Source organism: Anomaloglossus baeobatrachus, chromosome 3, assembly GCF_048569485.1.
Source record: "Anomaloglossus baeobatrachus isolate aAnoBae1 chromosome 3, aAnoBae1.hap1, whole genome shotgun sequence".
Classification (NCBI taxonomy): Eukaryota; Metazoa; Chordata; class Amphibia; order Anura; family Aromobatidae; genus Anomaloglossus; species Anomaloglossus baeobatrachus.
In genome coordinates this window covers 332,958,065-332,979,024 of record NC_134355.1, presented here as the reverse complement: position 1 = coordinate 332,979,024, position 20,960 = coordinate 332,958,065, and the positions used below count along the sequence as shown (strand labels likewise).

The 20,960-nt window shown below is 43.7% G+C and overlaps 1 protein-coding gene across 2 annotated transcripts in view; it reads right to left on the bottom strand.

Annotated features, from left to right (window-relative positions):
• The window catches only part of ATG5 (autophagy related 5), a 256,782-nt gene that overhangs the window by 161,637 nt on the left and 74,185 nt on the right, over window positions 1–20,960 (bottom strand). For both annotated transcript variants that reach the window (XM_075340076.1, XM_075340077.1), the window contains exon 5: window positions 16,390–16,552. In XM_075340076.1, the coding sequence (XP_075196191.1) occupies window positions 16,390–16,552 (163 nt within the window). The remainder of the gene's footprint in view (window positions 1–16,389; window positions 16,553–20,960) is intronic.

The following is a 20,960-nucleotide window of genomic DNA, read 5'->3' as shown; positions in this document are numbered from 1 at the left end:
TGTCATGCCACTGTGATGCGATCTTGCAGAGGACAGGTCAGGTGCTGCGGAGGAGAGGAAGGGATTAATCTCCCTATCTCCTCCATTGTCAACTGATCCGTATATCGCACTGTACACAGGAGTGCAGTTCGATGTTTCTCTCGCACCCATAGACTTGTATGGGTATGAGAGAAAATGAATCTGATTCCACCCGCAGCATGCTGCGATTGTTTTCTTGGTCCGATTAGGGCTCAGAAAAAAAATCGCTCATGGGAGTGGCCCCATAGAGTAATATTGGCCCGAGTGGAATGCAATTTTTTTTATCGCATTCCACTCATTCCATTTTACTTGTCGCGTGTCCTTAGCCTAAGTGTAATCCTAGTAGCTGCACAAGGCCATAATCCCTACCCAGTAACACTTAAAAGGGTTTGTTTTGCAATTAAGTAAAAAGGGGGGATGTGATAGTGTGTGTTATGTACCATTTTGTGTGGGTTAATGTTTAGGCGTGGTTCACTGTCCATTATTTTTGTATTGCTTGTGTGTACATTGTATTGTCTGCAGGGTTATAACTCCTTGAAGCGCATCTGTCCCTAAGTGTGAGGGAGGGGGCCTACAGTCCACCTAACCTCTTTGCTTACCTGGGGGATGAGGCAGTCTGTTTGAGAATTTCAAGAGTGAAGCAGGAAGATTGAACCTCTGAGGGAAAAGCTGCGTCTCCCCAAAGAGACCTGGCCATTTATCGCTTATTGGATTATATTCATATTTCTGGACTAATTTTATCCTCTGTATGGTGGATTATGTTATGGACCATTTGATTTGCTTGGAATAAATGTTCTTTGGATTTTTCACTCATTTATCGCTCTGTTGATTGTGTGATATAGGAGAAGGACCCCATCACAGGGGGGGAAAACATTTCTTTGACCTTGAAAATAATTTGCTTATGGATATCAGGAATGGAACAGACACTGCAGAAATGTAAATGTTTTCTCTCTGTTTCAACCCAAACTTAAACTGATCAACAGTTTCAAAATAATCATCAGCAGATGCAGCCGTATACTGTCAGTCAGTTATCACAAATGCTACTTTCTTTTCTCTTTTTTCGGAGGTCATTGACAGGGTTTCACTGGGACATTAGAAATGATGACATCTGAACGAAAACGTTCTTTGTGAGCTTTATAAGAAAATAAACTGAAAAGAACACTATCTTAGTTTCGCTAACTTTTCTTATTTCTCTTTTGCAAACAGCCGAGAGATCTAAATTAGCTTTTGAAAGTTTTCGAAAGATGTTTCATAAGCTATTCTATATGTTTCAGGAACATTTCATGTGCTGTGTTAGAAAGTCGGTCAACAATTTCTAAAATGTGACAAAAAAAAATCTCCCATAGTAACAGACGAGTTCAACCTAGAGACACAAGCAGTATAATCTAGATATCTTTAGTGTCGTGCACACTGGCCTGATCTGCTGAGGTTTACTTAAAAATGGGAAATCTGCAAAATTTCCCGCAAATTTGGCCCTTTGCATTGCAATGAGTAACTTGGCAAGCTGCGGCTTTTAAACCTGCCATGTTGGTTAATATAATGACATAACAATGGTCTGCACTCAATTTAAAGAGGCTGGCGGTGCACGTGAAAAGAGGGCAATGCCCTGAAGTCATATAACAATAAATTCACTGCACTCGATTTGTAAATTTGCCAGAAGGTGGGTTGGATGTTGCTTGATCACATGATTAAATAAATGTTTTTTCACCTTCTGGCAAATTTACAAATCGAGTGCAGTGAATTTATTGTTATATGTTGGTTAATATACACTGGGTATGTCCCATGCATCATGTGGATAAAATTTCCTAAATAATACACAGCAGATTTTTTTTACAGGTAAATCCTTGTGAAAATTCAGCCGCATAAACATCCCATGTGTGAATAACTTTACAAGTGCTAAATCTGCAAGTGATAAAGAGCACCCAGGACAATAGCTTGACCTATTCAGGTGGCATGCACAATGTGGTGGAACATAGCTGGGATTTGATCTACTGTGTAAAGGGGGCTTTACACGCTACGACATCGCAAATGCGAACTCGTTGGGGTCACGGAATTGGTGACGCACATCCGGACGCATTAGCGATGCCGTTGCGTGTGACACCAATGAGCGATTTTGCATCGTTGCAAAAACGTGCAAAATCGCTCATCGGTGACATGGGGGTCCATTCTCAAAAATCGTTACTGCAGCAGTAACGAGGTTGTTCCTCGTTCCTGCGGCAGCACACATCGCTCCGTGTGACACCGCAGGAATGAGGAAGCTCACCTTACCTGCCTCCCGGCCGCTATGCGGAAGGAAGGGGGTGGGCGGGATGTTACGTCCCGCTCATCTCCGCCCCTCCGCTGCTATTGGGCGGCCGCTCAGTGACGTCGCTGTGACGCCGCACGGACCGCCTCCCTTAGAAAGGAGGCGGTTCGCCGGTCACAGCGACGTCGCCGGGCAGGTAAGTATGTGTGACGGGTCTGGGCGATGTTGTGCGGTACGGGCAGCGATTTGCCCGTGTTGCACAACAGATGGGGGCGGGTACCCACACTAGCGATATCGGTCCCGATATCGCAGTGTGTAAAGCCCACTTTAGGCTGCTTTCACACATCAGTTTTTTTGCATCAGGCACAATCCGGCTCAAAAACCTATGCAACGGATGCGGCGAAAAAAACGGATCCGTTGCAAAAGTTTTTCCATGTGGCCCGTCCGTTTTTTGACGGATGGGGCTTGATACTGAGCATGCGCAGGTCAAAAAACCGCATCCGGTGGCAGGACGCCGCATCTGCCACCCATAGGCTTGCATTGTAAATCGCGCCGAATCGCGCCGCATCCAGCGCGATGCGTTTTTTTTGCCGCAGACAAAAACGTTCACTTGAACGTTTCATCCAGCCGCCGCATCGGCTAAAATATGCCGCATCCGGCAAAAAACAGACGCAACGCAAGGCCATGCGGCACAATCCGGCGCTAATAAAAGTCTACGTGGAAAAACCGCACCCAGTGGCAAAAAAAAGGATGCAGTTTTCCTGCATAGTGCCGAATTGTGCCGCACAGCAAAAACCGAATATGTGAAAGCAGCTTTACTGCGGTAAATACTGTCATCTGACAGTGGATGTTGTCTAGTCTGAAACTAAAATACATATGTATATTAAGTTTACACATAACATATCAGAGGGGGTTGGGAAAAAGCTTAATAATGACAGCAATTGCCTTCGCTCTTTACTTACAATCTCTGGGAACAGTCCACAAGCAGAATGGAAATAATCATTATGAAAAACAACAAGCAATTCATTTTTTTCCTTTATAGCTTTCTTTTAATTCCTTATTAGGGATGTGCGAACCCGAACAGTAAAGTTCCGGGTTCGTACGGACACCTAGTGTCCAGGGCTCTAACTACTTCTCGCGGAAGTGCATGGTCGAGTTTGGATGCTGAATAAAGTTTGTTCATTGGCTGAAGCGCAGCCTATCAACAAGCCTTCGACATGGGGAAAATGACTGGACACTGCTGGGAACAAAATAAAATAAAAAGACGTGTGGTCCCCTTATTTTTGATAACCAGCGAAGGTAAAGCAGACAGCTGCGGGTTAGCATTATCAGGCCGGGAAGGCCCATGGTTATTTAGCCCCTCCCAGCCTAAAATTAGCAGCTTGCAGCTGCCCCAATAGTGGAGTTGTTTAAAGGAGTTGTCCGGCATAAACTCAAAAAATGTTGGTAAGCTAATCTGTGCTGTATTGTCATATAAAATATCCCTACATTGTTATTTTCTGTTTTCTAACTTTTGTTCCTCTTGAATTATTCCTTTATTCTATGCAGCTGTTTGTTTACATTCAGCTCCAGCAAACTGACCACTTCCTGTGCTAAACCTGACAGTCAGAGCTGGCACTGCCCGGCCTCAGTGTCTAGCCCCTCCCCCGGCCCTCCCTCTGCACACACATTCCCTGTCAGTATTCTGCCCCAGCACCTGACCTCTCATCACTACAGCATTGGAAATAATAGCCCACACACACACACACATCAGGCTATGCACCCCACACCACATAGGGCTCTGCAACCCTCACCACACACATGGCGCTCTGTACCGACCCCCCCACCATCGTTCTGTACCGACCCCTACCCCCATAGGGAACACATGTAGGCTACATTCACATGACCGTTCCGTTTTTGCGGTCCACAAAAAACAGTGTTTTTTTCACGGATGCATCCGTGTGGCATTAGTGTGACATCCGTTCCGTTCCATATACGGTCCATGTGTGTGTCATCAGTGTGTCTTCCTTTTTTTTGCGGACCGCAAAAAACGGAAGCAACAAGAAAGATAGATGAGTAGATAGAGATGGATACATAGATATAGACAGAGAGATAGAGGGATGGATGAATGAATGAATGAATGAATGAATGAATGAATGAATGAATGAATGAATGAATGAACAGAGGGATAGACAGATAGATATATGAGAAAGACATATATAATGTCTTACCGCCCAGATTATTCTAAGCTGGCACCCTTTAGTGACTTTCATGTGGCACTAAAGGGTGCTTAGCCTTGTATTGAGCCTAAAAATAAATAATTAAAAAAACACGACGTAGGGTCCTCCATATCTTTTGTAACCAGCTAGGGTAAAGCAGACGGCTGCAGCCTGGAGACCACAGCTGGCGGCTTCACCTTGGCTGGTTATCCAAAACAGAGGGCACCCCACGCTGTTATTTTAAATTAAATAAATAATTTAAAACAAAAAACATGGGGTCCCCCCCAAATTGGATCACCAGCCAAGGTCCACAATTATTGGACACACCCCAGCCTAAAAATAGCAGGCTACAGCCGCCCCATAAGTGGCGCATCCATTAGATGTGCCAATCCTGGCACTTTTCCCCAACTCATCCCGTTGTCCTGTTGCGGTGGCAAACGGGGTAATATATGGGGTTGATACCAGATGTGTAATGTCACATGGCATTAGGCCCTGGGCTTAGTGATGTCAAGCATCTATCAGATACCCGACATCACTAACCCAGTCAGTAAGGAAAAAAAAAAATTGAAAACAAAAAAAGTTTTATTTGAAAAAATACTCCCCAACACATTCCCTCTTTCACCAATTTATTGAAAAGAACAATCAAATCCGGGTCCGGCGTAATCCAATAAGGGGGTTCCATGACGATCCATACCATAGTCACTGTCCCAGTCAATGAAGAACAGAATGTTCCCCATTGGCTGGGAGAGTAGTGCAGTGACCTGAGCTAACATCATTAGGTCAGTCCAGGTCACGGCAGGGGATAATGAACGCTGCTGTCAGGGGGTTAGATGAGATCATTACCTGCTGTGACGATCTCCTGCACTCTGACGTCAGCGCTGTGACTGACTTCAATGCCTGCCGCGTTCACAGCGAAGAATCGCGGGAGCTCGTGACGTCACCGCTAGTGACAGTCATGGGCCGCCCGCAAGACTTGATGTGAGAACGCGGCGGGCAATGGAAGTCAGTGACAGCGCTGACGTCAGGAGTACAGGAGATCGTCACAGCAGGTAATTATCTCATCTAACCTCCTGACAGCAGCACTCATCATCCCCGCGGCTGCCCGCACTGCAGTGTGAGAAGCTGCTGATACTGCAGTGTGGGCAGACACTGACACACTGCAGTGCGGGCTGCTGCGGGGCTGGCAGGGAGCGGGACAAGACTGCACAGGCAGTGATGAGAAGCAGCGCAGCGCTCCCTCTCATCAGTGCTTTCAAATGTATCGGCATCTGTGATGCCGATACATTTGAATGTGCGATCCTGAGCAGGGGGCCCGGTGCTGGCAGTGACACCATGGGCAGCCGCCGCCACGCCCCTCCCCTCAGCTCACGGAAGCCACAAGTGTCACATGACCGCTCTGAGCCTGGGAAGAGGGGCTGACAGCAGGGCAGGTAAGTGGTCACTATCTACTTACCTGCCCCAATGTAGCCCAATAGGGAAATAAAAAAAAAAAAATCAAAATAAGCCGGATAACCCCTTTAAAAGAGACAATTTTGGAGCTTTGTTCGATTCTTGCTGATTGCCCTGATTCGGTGGCAACCGGTGTAATATTTTTGGAGTTGATATCAGCTGTGAATTGTTAGCTGGCATCAAGCCCAGGTGTTTGTAATGGACATGCGTTTGGTAATCTTCATTAAGGATACAATGAAGGGTCAAGCAAAATTAACAGCCTAAGAGCAACAGACTATGGACTACTGGTGGCATTTTAAATGGACCTTTTATACTATTATCACAATGCGACATTGAGAGACCATTCATCGCTAGGTCCATAACTAAATTTTTTGTTTGTTTGTTTTTTTACAATTCTCAACATTAAAAATGCAACACCAAGAAGTAAATGTCATGGATTAATGGAAATCACAGGATCAAGACATATTAATGGTCTGCAAATGATGGGGGGGGGGGGGGGGGGAATACAAAATATCTTCAATTATTCAGTAATGAGTATGATTACCATGTGCAGATATCCCTGCACTTACACATATTATGGTACCAAGAAGGTTATTAATAGTTGTCTGAGGCATGTCCTGCCATGCTGAATATACTTGGGCACACATCATCAAGATCAGTTGATGGCAGCTCCCTTTGCAATCAAACAGACATTGTCCTCTAAGGGAGACAAGTCTGTTGATGCTGTACACCATGGCAACACATTTCACGTAGGCTGCTCACAGTTCTATGAGCAACATGGGGTCTGACACTATCATGAAGAATGGCTCCTACAACACTATGAAAAAATAGCCATACCACAAATCACCCATTCTGCACTGCAAGTAAAATTGGAAGTCACATACCTAGCAGATAGTGCTAGTGTCTACACAAACCATCATAAGGTAGGACATTAGGATACATTTCAGAAGTCCAGCTACAGGTATTTGTATTGACCTCTTGCTAAAGTTCTCAAAGTCTATCATGGGCAGACCAAGACACCAATGGACACTGGAATGAAGGTCTATTTTCTTTAACAGGGAGAACCGCTTTTAAGTTGAATGCAGTAATAGCCAAAGATTGGTCTGCAGACCAGGTGGGCAACACTAGGAAGATGCTTTCACAAAAGAACAGCACACTGGACCTATCCCTGGGATTATGGTGCAAGGTGGCATAATGTACAGTAGCTGGAGCCCTCTTTGTTCCAGTAGCTGGAGCCCTCTACAGTAGCTGGAGCCCTCTTTGTTCCAGGTACACCTTGTCTTTGTTCCAGGTACACTAACAGCTTGGTGTTACAGGTTACAATGATTTGGTTGTGGAACCAGTGTACATCCATTCCTCCAAAATGCCCTGTAGCCGTTTTTCAACAGGTAAAGTCATGTCGCATGTTGCTCTTGGCACTGTTAGCAGCTTGCATGGCCTAAGCTAGGTACAATGGCCTGAAGCAAACTCCAAACTGGTCTCCTAGTGACATTGGTCAGCAATTGCAAAGGAAGCTGCCAGCAGCGGATTTGATATTGCTGCTCATAGATACTGAATAAATCAGGAGGTTTTGAAAATCTTGTTTGCATTTTGTCATCATTTGCATATATCATTAATATGTCTACCAATCAATGTTGCAATTTCAATATTGAGTGTAAATTAACTCTTTCCTGATATATGACATACTGGCACATCTTGTTGGCCGTACCTGTCTTTCAAGTAGGCTCAAAAGTTGACTCTGCACTACTGATGGCAGATGATGGCTGTGCTATTCAGCCTTCATCTTCCTCTAACAGCAGCAGAAGAAAATGAGCTGAGCAGCTGAAAATTCATTAAATGCTGATATCAATGTGTGAGTTTCATTTACAGTGCGCAGCTGGGGGGGCGCATAACAAGCGCTGATCCGATTCCAGGGTACAATGGGTTGCCATGATAGCCTAAGGGTATGCTGAAGACCCCCATGTGGCGATACGAGGGTCAGTGGGTGCTCTCGTCTGCTGGCTTGGCTGTCTTCAGAAAGACTGCACGGACCAGGGCTCATCCCACTGAACGCTTGCATTCCTTCGCTATGGGCAAAACACTGCTCAGGCAACACAGGGTGAGTGAACCACACATTGGTAAGACTTTATTAGTTCATCAACAAGCTAAAACTCATTGTATATTCCCAGCAAGAACACAAGAAGGTACAAGTATTATAGTCTCACCCTTCTGCTGGCCTGCCAGGTATTAGAGTCATCGGGGCTTCCAGAGCTAACTATCCCAGTCAAGAAGCTCCCTGCTTTTGGCGGGCACCCACTGAGAAGAGATAGCGGCAAACGTAGGAAGCAGTTCTGTGAACCTTTAGCTAGGACCATGAATCCTAAGCTGGAATACTGTAGAACAGCCAAAGTGAAGCAATTCTATTTTTCCCAGTCGGAACTGAAGATCCTCAGCTGAGATGATGTAGAATTCTTCTTTTAAGTGAAGCAGTTCATTAATTGCCCCAGCTGGAACCGAAGCTCCTCAGTTGGGGTCATGGAGAGTCTAACCCTGGTGACAGAAGCAAGGCCCTTTTATACCATTCAGTTCTCCTACAAGATTGGTGGAGATGGCCACTCTCTCATTGGTTGCAAGTTCAATCTGACTGCATAATTTTTCTCTTAGCTATGCAGTCAGATGGGATGAGGTAATACACATTTAAGGGGGCCTTACACGCTACGATATCGTTAATGTTTTATCGTCGGAGTCATGTCGTTAGTGACGCACATCCGGCGTCATTAACGGTATCGCAGCGTGTAACACTTACCAGCGACGTTAAACGTCCTCCAAAGTGGTGAAAATCGTTCACCATGGAGAGGTCGTCCTAATTCCAAAATTTGTTAATGGTGTTTATAGATGTTGTTCCTCATTCCTGCGGCAGCACATATCGCTGTGTGTGACACCGCAGGAGCGAGGAACCTCACCTTACCTGCTTCCCGCCCGCAATGAGGAAAAAAGGTGGTGGGCGGGATGTTCGTCCCGCTCATCTCCGCCCCTCCGCTTTGATTGGCCGGCCACTTAGTGATGTCGCGGTGACGCCGAACGCACCTCCCCCTTGAGGGAGGGATTGATCGGCAGTCACAGCGACGACGACGACCAGGAAAGTACGTGTGACGATGTCGTAGCGATAATGTTCGCTGCGGCAGCGATCACACGATATCGCATGCACGACGGGAGCGGGTGCTTTTGCGTACGATATCGCTAGAAATTGCTAGAAATATCGTAGTGTGTAAAGCCCGCTTTACGGACAACAATACATATACTGCAAAACTATCATATTGCGTAATACAGAATGATCATACGATGGGATGTTCAAGTTCCAAAGGGGACTATTGTGTAAATAAATAAAAAACACCTCTTCACCCTCCCATTTAAATAAAATAAACATATTTGGCATCTCCAAGTCCAGGTTAATTTTATATTTTGATCACAGTTTTATGATCGGTAATCAGCATAACAAAAAAAAAAAAAGAACATACCAGAAGCAGTCCAGTTTTGCGATTGCTGCAAAAACTCAACAAAGCACAACCAAAGCAGCAATCAAAATGTCAAATCATTAAAACAATAGCTCAAGATATAAAAGACAAGCTCTAAAACAGTTCCATTGACTGAAAAAAGGACAATTTTAAATTTGGAATCACCATAAAATGGAGAATCATATTAATACCAAATCATTGTTACCATATACTGAATGGCACAGAAAAAACAATACAAAACTATGTATTTTGCACAAGTACACAGCACTTGGATTTTTTTTTCCTGTTTTCCAGTGAGTTCAATGAAAAAAATGAATGATTACAATCAAATCTACAAGTCATCCTGCCAAAATCAAGCCCTCATATCGCTATGTGAATAAAAAAAAAAGTTATGGCTCTTGGAATAAGGGAAGGAAAAATGAAAACGCAAAATCGCCATGTTGTTAAGGGGTTAATAGTAGTGAAATTACTACAAAGATTAGTGCAAAGTTATATAAAATACAATGTCATTTTGATACTATCAAGGGGTTAAACCACCATCAAAATGAGTACGTTTTCAGTATAGTTCTTTGCCGCACCTGGAAACGTAATCTGTCATACTGCAACAGAAAGATGGAGGTCACTACTCATCTGAGTCACTGTTTGTTAGCAGATGGAAGACACCAAATGCCATCCAAAGCCCACATGCTTTCACCGGTCTTACAATGCTTCTCGGAACCTAGAAGCTGGCCCATTTCTTATATTTTCTCTTTATTAATACATCTGATAAGGTGTGGAAAAGGTCAAGAGGTGACCCATGTGAAAGTGTCACAAAGCTCTAGATTCAATGAAAAAAATATTCTTTAATCACTTAGAATACCTAATATTCCAACATTGGTCATTAAAAGAATACTGTAAACAGTGATGATCACTTAGTAAAAATACACCAACATCTTCAAAGGGAAAGCTGTGACTATGTGGAAAGTTTCTATGTGAAGCAGCGCTATTGAACAGTCCTGCAAAAGCACTGCAATGAGTGAAACAAGTTCAAGAACATGAAGATTATTTCCTACTGCAGATACAACATGTATGTAGCTGCTGCTACTTATACAAGGTGTCCACTGCTGGATAATCCCATCACTGCAACAAAAATAATAAGAATATTTATTCACTTATATAGCGCTATTGATTACACAGCGCTTTACATACATTGGCAAAAAGAAATATACAGTATATATATATATACATATATATTATATATACCGTATTTTTCGCTTTATAAGACGCACCTGATTATAAGACGCACCCCTAAATTTGGTGAAGGAAAAGAGAATATTTTTTTAATGTTAAATGGGGTCCATTTTATAATGCCAGTGTCCGTCTAACAAATCATATAGGGTATATGTCCCTCATAGCCCCCATCCTAAAATTAGCCCCCTTAATCTGGATATGGCCCCCTTAGATTGAATATAGCCCCCTTGTGCTGGCACACGTTCCCCTGTGCTGCCTATGGCCCCCTATGGATTGCACACGTTCCCTGTGTTGCCTATGGCCCCCCTATGGATTGCACACGTCCCTCTGTGCTGCCTATGGCCCCCTATGGATTGCACATGTTCCCCTGTGCTGCCCATGGCCCCCTATGGATTTCACACGTTCCCCTGTGCTGCCTATGGATTGCACACGTTCCCCTGTGCTGCCTATGGATTGCACACGTTCCCCTGTGCTGCCTATGGCCCCCTATGGATTGCACACATTCCCCTGTGCAGCCTATGGCCCCCTATGGATTGCACACGTTCCCCTGTGCTGCCTATGGCCCCCTATGGATTGCACACGTTTCCCTGTGCTGCCTATGGCCCCCTATGGATTTCACACATTCCCCTGTGCTGCCTATGGCCCCCTATGGATTGCACACGTTCCCCTGTGCTGCCTATGGATTGCACACATTCCCCTGTGCTGTCTATGGCCCCCTATGGATTGCACACATTCCCCTGTGCTGCCTATGGCCCCCCTATGGATTGCATACGTTCCCCTGTGCTGCCTATGGCCCCCTATGGATTGCACACGTTCCCCTGTGTTAGATATCGCCCCCATGCTGCTGCCCATAGTAAAATAAAACACTCTTTCCTTACCTCCTCCAGCGCTGATCTCCCTCCTTGCTTCTGTTCCTCCACTTCCTGGTTCTTGGTGCCGGTCATGTTTTCGGCACAGCAGAGTGATATCATTTCTGCGTGCCTGATCACAGTGGAAGCAGGGACACCGGGGAGAAACGTTGGAGTTGGTAAGTAAAGCTTTTTTATTTTAGGATGAGCAGCAGCATGGGGGCCATATCTAACACAGGGGGGCATGTGCCATCACAGTGGAACGCAGGCTCATATAATATGCACTGCTCCCTCAGCCCGTCACTGCGGTGCGGTTTCAGCACCACGGTGATGGACAGCGGCTGTGCATATTATATGAGCGGGAGCAGGAGATCTAACGCTGCCACCCGCAGCGTTCACCTGCCCCCAGCAGCGGTCCAGAGCAGACCCTGCAGTATATATATATATATAAAAAAATATATATATATACACACACACCCTCCCCCCCGTATATTCGGCTTATAAGACGCACCCCCTACTTTCCCCCAAAACTTGGGGGAACAAAAGTGCGTCTTATAAAGCGAAAAATACGGTATACACACACACACACACACACATAGATATACATACACAAACACTGCTCTAAAAAATAAAGGGAACACTAAAATACCCCATCCTAGATCTCAATGAATGGAACATTCCAGTTGCAAATCTTTATTCATTACATAGTAGAATGCGTTGAGAACAATAAAGCATAAAAATGATCAATGTAAATCACAATTAATAACCCATGGAGGTCAGGATTTGGAGCGATACTCAAAATCAAAAGTGGGAAATAAAATTACAGGCTAATCCAACTTCAGTGGAAATGCCTCAAGACAAGGAAATATGGGTCAGTAGTGTGTGTGGCCTCCACGTAACAGTATGACCTTCATACAAAGCCTCGGCATGCTTCTGATGATTTTCTCCTGAGGGATCCCCTCCTAGGCCTCGATTAAAGCATCAGTCAACTCTTGGACAGTCTTTGGTGCAACGTGGCATTGGTGGATGGAACAAAACAAAGTTCCAGATGTGTTCCATTGAATTGAGATCTGGGGAATGGGCAAACCAGTCCATAGCATTAATGGCTTCATCATGCAGGAACTGCTGACTCACTTGAGCCACATGAGGCCTTTGGATGAGCTGCACTACCTGAGCAACTTCTGTGGGTTGTAGACACCGCCTCATTCTACCACTAGAGGTTAGAGCAATGACAAAATGCAAAATTGACCAAAACAGCTGCTAAAAAGGATGAGAACAGAGAAATGGTCTGTTGTCACCACCTGCAGAACTGCTCCTTTATAGGGATTGCCTTGCTAATTGCCGATCATTTCAACCTGATGTCTGTTCTATTTGCCCAACAGCCCCTACATTATGCTGCTCTCAGATGGAGTAGCAAACACCTGGTGACCGATTCCCTTTAATGGCAATTTAAGGCAATGGTAGAATGCCTGAAAGTGCAGCATACACAGTGATTAGTTCACAGTCTATAACTGCACAGGAGCTGTATACACAAAACAAAGGCATACATGAGAATACGCTATTAATTGAAAACTAGATTATGTAACAGAAAAGGCTATTAACTACGTTGCCAGAATACAACATGTGCAGGGGTGTGGGTGGAGGGGGCAGCTGTTTTAACAAAAAAACAAAAAAAAACCCAACGGTGCGGTTCACTGATCAACTGCAGTGGTCACATAGCTACAGTATACGATTGCAGCAGAAAAATTAACTCTTATAGGAAAGCCACCACTGTACAGCTGGAGCTTTGAGGGATTTAAAGGGGATATCCAGGACTTTTACATTCATAGCCTATCTTAAGGGCTCACTCAGTTCAATTTTTGGTCCGAGTATGATCTGATAAAACATCGGATCACACTCTGATCAATGTTATTCTAGGGGGCCAAGCACATGTCCAATTTCTTTATGCTGGAGTTTGATCCGATATTTGGATCACACTCGACCATGTAAATCAATGGGTCCGTTGAAAACATCAGACTGCACTCGGATGTAGTCCAATTTTCATGGACTAACTCAATGGAGAATTTTTATTCCATCTTCTCATCTGAGACACTTGGATCAAACTTGGATCAGAGTGTGATTTACATAAATGGCCAGGTTCTCTTGGATTAGAGAATATACATTCGTCTGACCCTTAGTGAAGTTGAGACACCGATCAGCTGTTCCTCTCCCCAATCAATAGGTGGCGGATGTACAGTAGCCAGCTGTGGCCACTATACCGTTGACAGAGCTGTGCAGCTCCATAGCTGAGCACATCAGGCAGCTGGTACTGAAAACAACTGATCGGCAGGGTGTCGCACTTTCACTTCTCAGATATTGATGACCTATCCTAAAGGTATGAATGTAGAAATCCTGGATATATGGTGAAGAACAATTGCTGGGATTCACACATGACCCTGGTCCTCTGTGCAGCCTAGAAGTCACAGAACATTATTAAGGCTACAGACGTTTATGAAATGTTAAGTAATACACAATCTGCTATTCGATCTCTTTAGAGAAAATGCTTAATTGCTTTTCTCTGGTTACATTTTTTCTGATTTCCTGAAATTCCTCACATTGCTTTTCTGGAATTAAGTGCTGGATTAAAAGAAATGTCACTGTATCCACCAAGTAAGAAGGCGAATGCTTATTTGTAAATGTTGTATCACGTCTGTCAAATCTTATTCCAGTCAATCGTTTCCACCTACGGACCCTTGACAACATGGAATCACCATCTTCTGAGACAGATATATTGCACACAAAGAACTTACTTCATCATAGTGGATCAGATTTAAAAACTGTCCATAAGCTTTTATTTTCTTAGGCACATAGAAAAATAAGTATATCACAGAAGAGAATAAATCCTTGCCTGTCTGGCCACTACCTAAACTTATACCTTGCTATCAGGGCTCCTCAGCCTACCAGCCTGAAAACATACCACAGTCTGTACCATTCCTCGTGGCGGTGAAGAGGTCGTCCACACACAACCTGTCCTGTCCCAGACTAAAAGCACTGTTAGGAAAACGGGATTAAATGGCTATATCTAGGGCCTGCACTGCTGTCCCACAACTGAAAACACCCAGGCCTTACAGGTGGTCCCTGGTTTACAAACAAGATGGTTCTCTTATGAATTTGTTCTTAAAGGGAATTTGTCAGCAGATTTTGCTATGTAATCTAACTGCAGCATAAAGTAGGGGCCGAGACCCTGATTTCATCCTTGCGTTACTCACTGGGTGTGTCAGTTATGACAAAAAACACAGTTTTATCTGCTGCCGATCTGCCTGTTGAGCTCCATATAGCCCCGCACCCATGACTGATGGCAAATTTCTGTGTATACTGTGCATAGGCAGAAAGCTGCTAACCAGTGGGGAGTGTGTGGTTACAGAGCACAGAACTACATGGCATGGGACAATTAATAATTTAATGATAATTTTTAATAAGTTTTAACCTCAGAAATTCTATTTTATGATCTTGTTTTGAGAGACCCCCTGCCCGCCATGCGTGTCTCAACTGTAAATACCTGTAGAACTCCTGTTGAGGTAACTCAACCTCCCCCTGTAGCTGTACAAATTCCTTCAACATGCCATTTTCCCCCAATATATGACTGAATCCCCATATTTCTTTTCTTTTCCACATAGTAAATCCTTGCAATTTGTACGGGTTCGGGATCATTGGGGTAACACAAACTGAGTTAAATTGGGAGATACCGTGCAAGTTCTGAATGATTCTTATTTTCCACCACACTTCGTGCACTAACAAAGTTGGTGTACTCTCCCCCTCAAGCATAAATCTTCGTGCCTCTAGTACCCCATATAAATCTTCGGAGTTAAGAAATTGCTCCAAAAGTAATTGTTGTATGCCACCCCTGCCCGGATCATTCCAGCCTCTAATATGTTGGGCAGCCATAAAATACTTTTAGGGATTGCCAGACCCCCCTTCCCCCTCTGCGGTAGCTCTAGCTTAACTTGTGGCATCTTTTTGCCCCAGACCAGTTCCCTGAACAGACAATTAATTTTGTAAAAATACCTTTGTGAGATCCACACTGGAGAGTTATGCAACATATACAGTAATGGTGGACTCCAGATCATTTTAAGTTAGTACGTCCCACCACTGACAGCGGCAGCTTTACTCACACACTCAACTTATTTTGACATTTTTCCAACACCGGGATAAGATTTAATTTCTCATCGTCACCCACCTTCCCCATTATATTAATGCCAAGGGATTTAAACTCCGAAAACCACTTTTAACCCAGACTCCGAATAAATGTGCTCATTGTCTCGATTCCCATCTACCGAAAGCAGTGTTGACTTGTTCCAGTTGATCACTAAACCCGAGTAACGGCCAAAATCGCCAATAACGTTCATTGCCACCTTCAGGGACAACGAGGCCTCTGCTAAAAATAATAGGGTTTATCCGCGTAAAGCACAATTTTCTCTTCTATCGGTCCCTTCTAAAACCCCTGTATACCAGCATGAGCTCTAATAATTATAGCAAAGGGCTCAATGGCCAGGGCGAAGAGTAAAGGGGATGGGGGCACCCTAACGTGTGCCTCGATGCAATTGAAAAGATGGTGATAAAGCCCCATTCACGCTCATTCTGGCCGTCGGGTTTCCGTAAACTTTCCAGTTTTTAATGGTCCAACTGCCAGGACCTGGACCAATATCGAGAACAGTGGTACAGTCTTGTCTGGAGGGAATAGTAGTTGGTCACATGCACTGCTGCCCCATTCATTCTTACTGGAGCCATCAAATATTTAAGAGTTGTGATCGGCTGATCTTTGGAAGTCCCCGAATGGAGGGGTAGTGCACATGAACGAACACCTCTCTATTCACATGGGGCTCTTCAGAACCAAGCTATGGATAACACATTGTCAGGGGAATACATACCATTCTGTAAACCCATCCATAGTTGTTTGTGATCCTTCTTCTGCATTTCATTTATGACTTGACTTTTGTGCTTTAAAGCATCAGCCTCCTTCACAGATGACATAAAGTGGGCTTCAATCACATCTTTGGACTGGCAATGCAAAAGATCTTTTGATGGAAAATTCTGTGAAGCAAATAAAGGAATGTGAATTAAAAATGACAAACAAAACTTATTTCTTCAAAATTACAGAGTCTGTCCAGAATTAATCAAGGCAACCCCAAATGGGTCACAATAGTTTTCGCTTGAGGGCCCAAATCTTTTTTTTAACATTTTCCTCTTTGCATTTTGGAGGTCAAACATCATTTTGGTAGGAAGTGTCATTTTTTTTAACTTAGCAAATTGTATATATACACAGTACACACATTAGAGCTTAAACTTCTGTTAATTTCGATATAAAAGCAATTCCTCTGTAGTTTTTACCGCATACACTAAACATCATTAACAATGCAAAAATGTATTGTTAAAAGTGTTATGCTCATGACATTACCAAATATATGATTGTTATATAATGATGAATTCATCTAATCACTCACGTGTTACTTTTACTGTTTATTCTAAAGAGAGTGAGTTGAGGGAGGACTTAGAAAAAAATTATATAGTAATATATACATACTTTACAACAATGAAAATGCAACACCAAGAAGGAAAAGTCATGGAATTATGTATATCTCAAAATTCATAGATATGTTAAAGATGTGCAAATAATGGGAAAAAAAAATTTTCAAAACATCTCGACTTATTAAGTTACGAATATGAGCACTGCTCACAGAAATACAGTTACATGAGACTTGGCTGCCATCAATGAATGAATTTTATTAATAGTTGTCTGAGGAATATTATGACACATTGAATGCACTTGGGCACGCAAATCATCAAGATCCACTGCTGACAGCTCCCTTTACAATTGCCAGCCAATGACATCCCATATTTGCTTGATGAGACACAAGTCTGGAGACACTGCACGTCATTGTAACACATTTAAAAGGGGTAAAAAATTAAATAAAATAATTATAATGGCCATGCAGTCATCAGCTATAAAGATGAGATCCATAGCGTATACCTCTTTACGAATCAGGAGCACCGGACAAGTGATGCTCACCTACAGTCATGGCCAAAAGTTTTGAGAATGTCACCAAAATTATATTTTCACATGATCTGTTGCCCTCTGGTTTTTAATTGTGTTTGTCTGATGTTTACATCACATACAGAAATATAATTGCAATCATATTATGAGTACCAAAAGGTTATATTGACAGAATGAGTTAATGCAGCAAGTCAATATTTGCAGTGTTGACCCTTCTTCAGGACCTCTGCAATTCTCCCTGGCATGCTCTCAATCAACTTCTGGACCAAATCCTGACTGATAGCTGTCCATTCTTGCATATGCAATGCTTGCATTTTGCCAGAATTTGTTGGTTTTTGTTTGTCCACCCGTCTCTTGATGATTGCCCACAAGTTCTCAATGGGATTAAGATCTGGGGAGTTTCCAGGCCATGGACCCAAAATCTCTATGTTTTGTTCCATGAGCCATTTAGTGATCACCTTTGCTTTATGGCAAGGTGCTCCATCATGCTGGAAAAGGCATTGTTGGGCGCCAAACTGCTCTAGTACAGTTGGGAGAAGTTGCTCTTGGAGGACATTCTGGTACCATTCTTTATTCATGGCTGTGTTTTTAGGCAAGACTGTGAGTAAGCCGATTGCCTTGGCTGAGAAGCAACCCCACACATGAATCATTTCAGGATGCTTAACAGTTGGCATGAGACAAGACTGGTGGTAGCGCTCACCTCTTCTTCTCCTAATAAGCTGTTTTCCAGATGTCCCAAACAATCGAAAAGGGGATTCATCTGAGAAAATGACTTTAGCTCAGTCCTCAGCAGTCCACTCCCTGTACCTTTTGCAGAATATCAGTCGGTCCCTGATGTTTTTTCTGGAGAGAAGTGGCTTCTTTGCTGCCCTCCTTGAAACCAGGCCTTGCTCAAGCAGTCTCCGCCTCACAGTGCGTGCAGAAGCACTCACACCAGCCTGCTGCCATTGCTGAGCTAGCTCGGCACTGCTGGTAGTCCGATCCCGCAGCTGAAACAGTTTTAAGATACGGTCCTGGCGTTTGCTGGTCCTTCTTGGGCGCCCTGGAGCCTTTTTGGCAACAATGCAAGCTCTCTCCTTGAAGTTCTTGATGATGCGATAGATTGTTGACTGAGGTGCAATCTTTGTAGCTGCGATACTCTTCCCTGTTAGGCCATTTTTGTGCAGAGCAATGATGCCTGCACGTGTTACTTTAGAGATAACCATGGTTAACTGAAGAGAAACAATGATACCAGGCACCAGCCTCCTTTTAAAGTGTCCAGTGGTGTCATTCTTACGTAATCATGACTGATTGATTGCCAGCCCTGTCCTCATCAACACCCACACCTGTGTTAATGGAACAATCACTAAAACAATGTTAGCTGCTCCTTTTAAGGCAGGAATGCAATGCTGTTCAAATGTGCTTTGGGGGTTAAAGTTCATTTTCTTAGCCAATATTGACTTTGCAAGTAATTGCTGTTAAGCTGATCACTCTTTATGACATTCTGGAGTATATGCAAATTGCCATTAGAAAAACTTAAGCAGTAGACTTTGTAAAAATTAATATTTGTAGCATTCTCAAAACGTTTGGCCATGACTGTAGGTTAGAACCTTGCAATAAATCCTACTTCAGTCTCTACTAGAGTGAAAGTTGTGGTGTAGCAAACAGGGCTGTGAAGTCTGAATCGATGTCCATTTTGCTATAGTTGGAATATAATGGGCTGACTACAACTCTTAAATTATATAATAAATTGGGGACAGTAGTTCAATGCAGTATGTGCTGAATATTTTTTCATAAGAATTTGGGAAAGTTATACAATGTCTTATAAATTGTGTCTTCTATTCCTGATCAAAGGATCTAGGCTTTCAGTTGAGATTAATCTGTGCTGCACTTTAGGTACATGAGAAGTAGTGAAGCTCCTCCTCTACAGAGAAGGGTAAAAAGATCCCAGCAGCCCCAAGAAACTGGTGCCCAGCACTTCCCAACCAGGCAAAGGAGAAGTGAGAAAGTTACTGTAACAATGACAGCAGATATACTTAAAGGTACCGTCACACATAACAAGATCGCTAGCGAGATCGCAGCTGAGTCACGGTTTCTGTGAGGCAGTAGCGATCCCGTTAGCGATCTTGTTATGTGTGACACCTACCAGCGATCAGGCCCCTGCTGTGAGATCTCTAGTCGTTGCAGAATGGTCCAGGCCATTTTCTTCAAAGGCGATGTCCTGCTGGGCAGGACACATCGCTGTGTTTGACACTGTGTGACAGGGTCACAGTGACTGCTGAGATCGTTATACAGGTCACTACTGCGACCTGTATTGTTCCTGCATCGTTGGTAAGATCTGAGTGTGACATCTCACCAGCGACCTCCCAGCGACTTACCTGCGACCCCTATCAGGTCGCATTGTTTTCGGGATCGCTGGTAAGTGGTTGTGTGTGACTGGGCCTTAAAAGAGAGCTCATAGAGCTTGTTATCAAGGATGGCGCACCATTATCATTATTTGCACAACCAGCTTTTACAGCTCTTAAAGGAGAAATATCCTGCATATTTGGTGTTCCTTTGGAAAGAAAATTTGTTAAAAAATTAATGATTTTAGAAGCCCTTAACCAAAACGAAGATCTTAAATAGACTCTAAGAGACACTTCAGGATTCTTAAAATGGATACCTGCACACGTCACAGAGTGAACTATTTTGCCGTCAACATTCGATTTGTTTGTGACAAAAAAAATCTTACCAAGACACTGGCAGTAAAGGATACTGAAGCTAATCACACCAGCCAGTTTCTCCAGGCCTGAGGCTGCTTTCACACTTACGTTGTTTTGCATCCGTCACAATCAGTGGTGTGACTGATGCAACGGATGCGTTGCAGATAGTGGCACAACTGATGTGACTGATGCTGCAAAAAAATCTGTTGTTTTTTTTTTGTTTTTTGGTTTTTTTTTTTTACTGTTTTACCGAGGGGCGATCAGCTGACGTTCAGAAAAGCCGGCTGTAGGGCGATCAGCTGATCATTCACAAAAGCCGGCTGCTGGCCGATCAGCTGATCGTTCACAAAAGTCGGCCGCCGGCCGATCAGCTGATCGCTCCTGCTGCTGGTGCTATATTTACAGTCCATCATTGTTTTTTACTGTGCGCATGCTCACAGTAAAAAAACGATCCGCTGCACAAAAAAAAAAAAACGTTGCAGTGTGCGTTCCTACCACCTGACGGTCAGTCAGTAAACGACTGATCCGTCACGCGGTGGATCGTCACGCGGTGGATACAACGCAGGGCCATCAGTCACAATCCGTCGCTAATAGAAGTCTATGGGGGAAAAACGGATTCCTGCAAAATATTTTGCAGGATACCGTAATTCCTCAAGGTAACAGTTTGTGACTGATGCAAAACAACGCAAGTGTGAAAGCAGCCTTAGTTGAAAATGTTCTTCAAGATTATAAACTCAAAAATAACAGGTTCTTGCTATTGTAACTG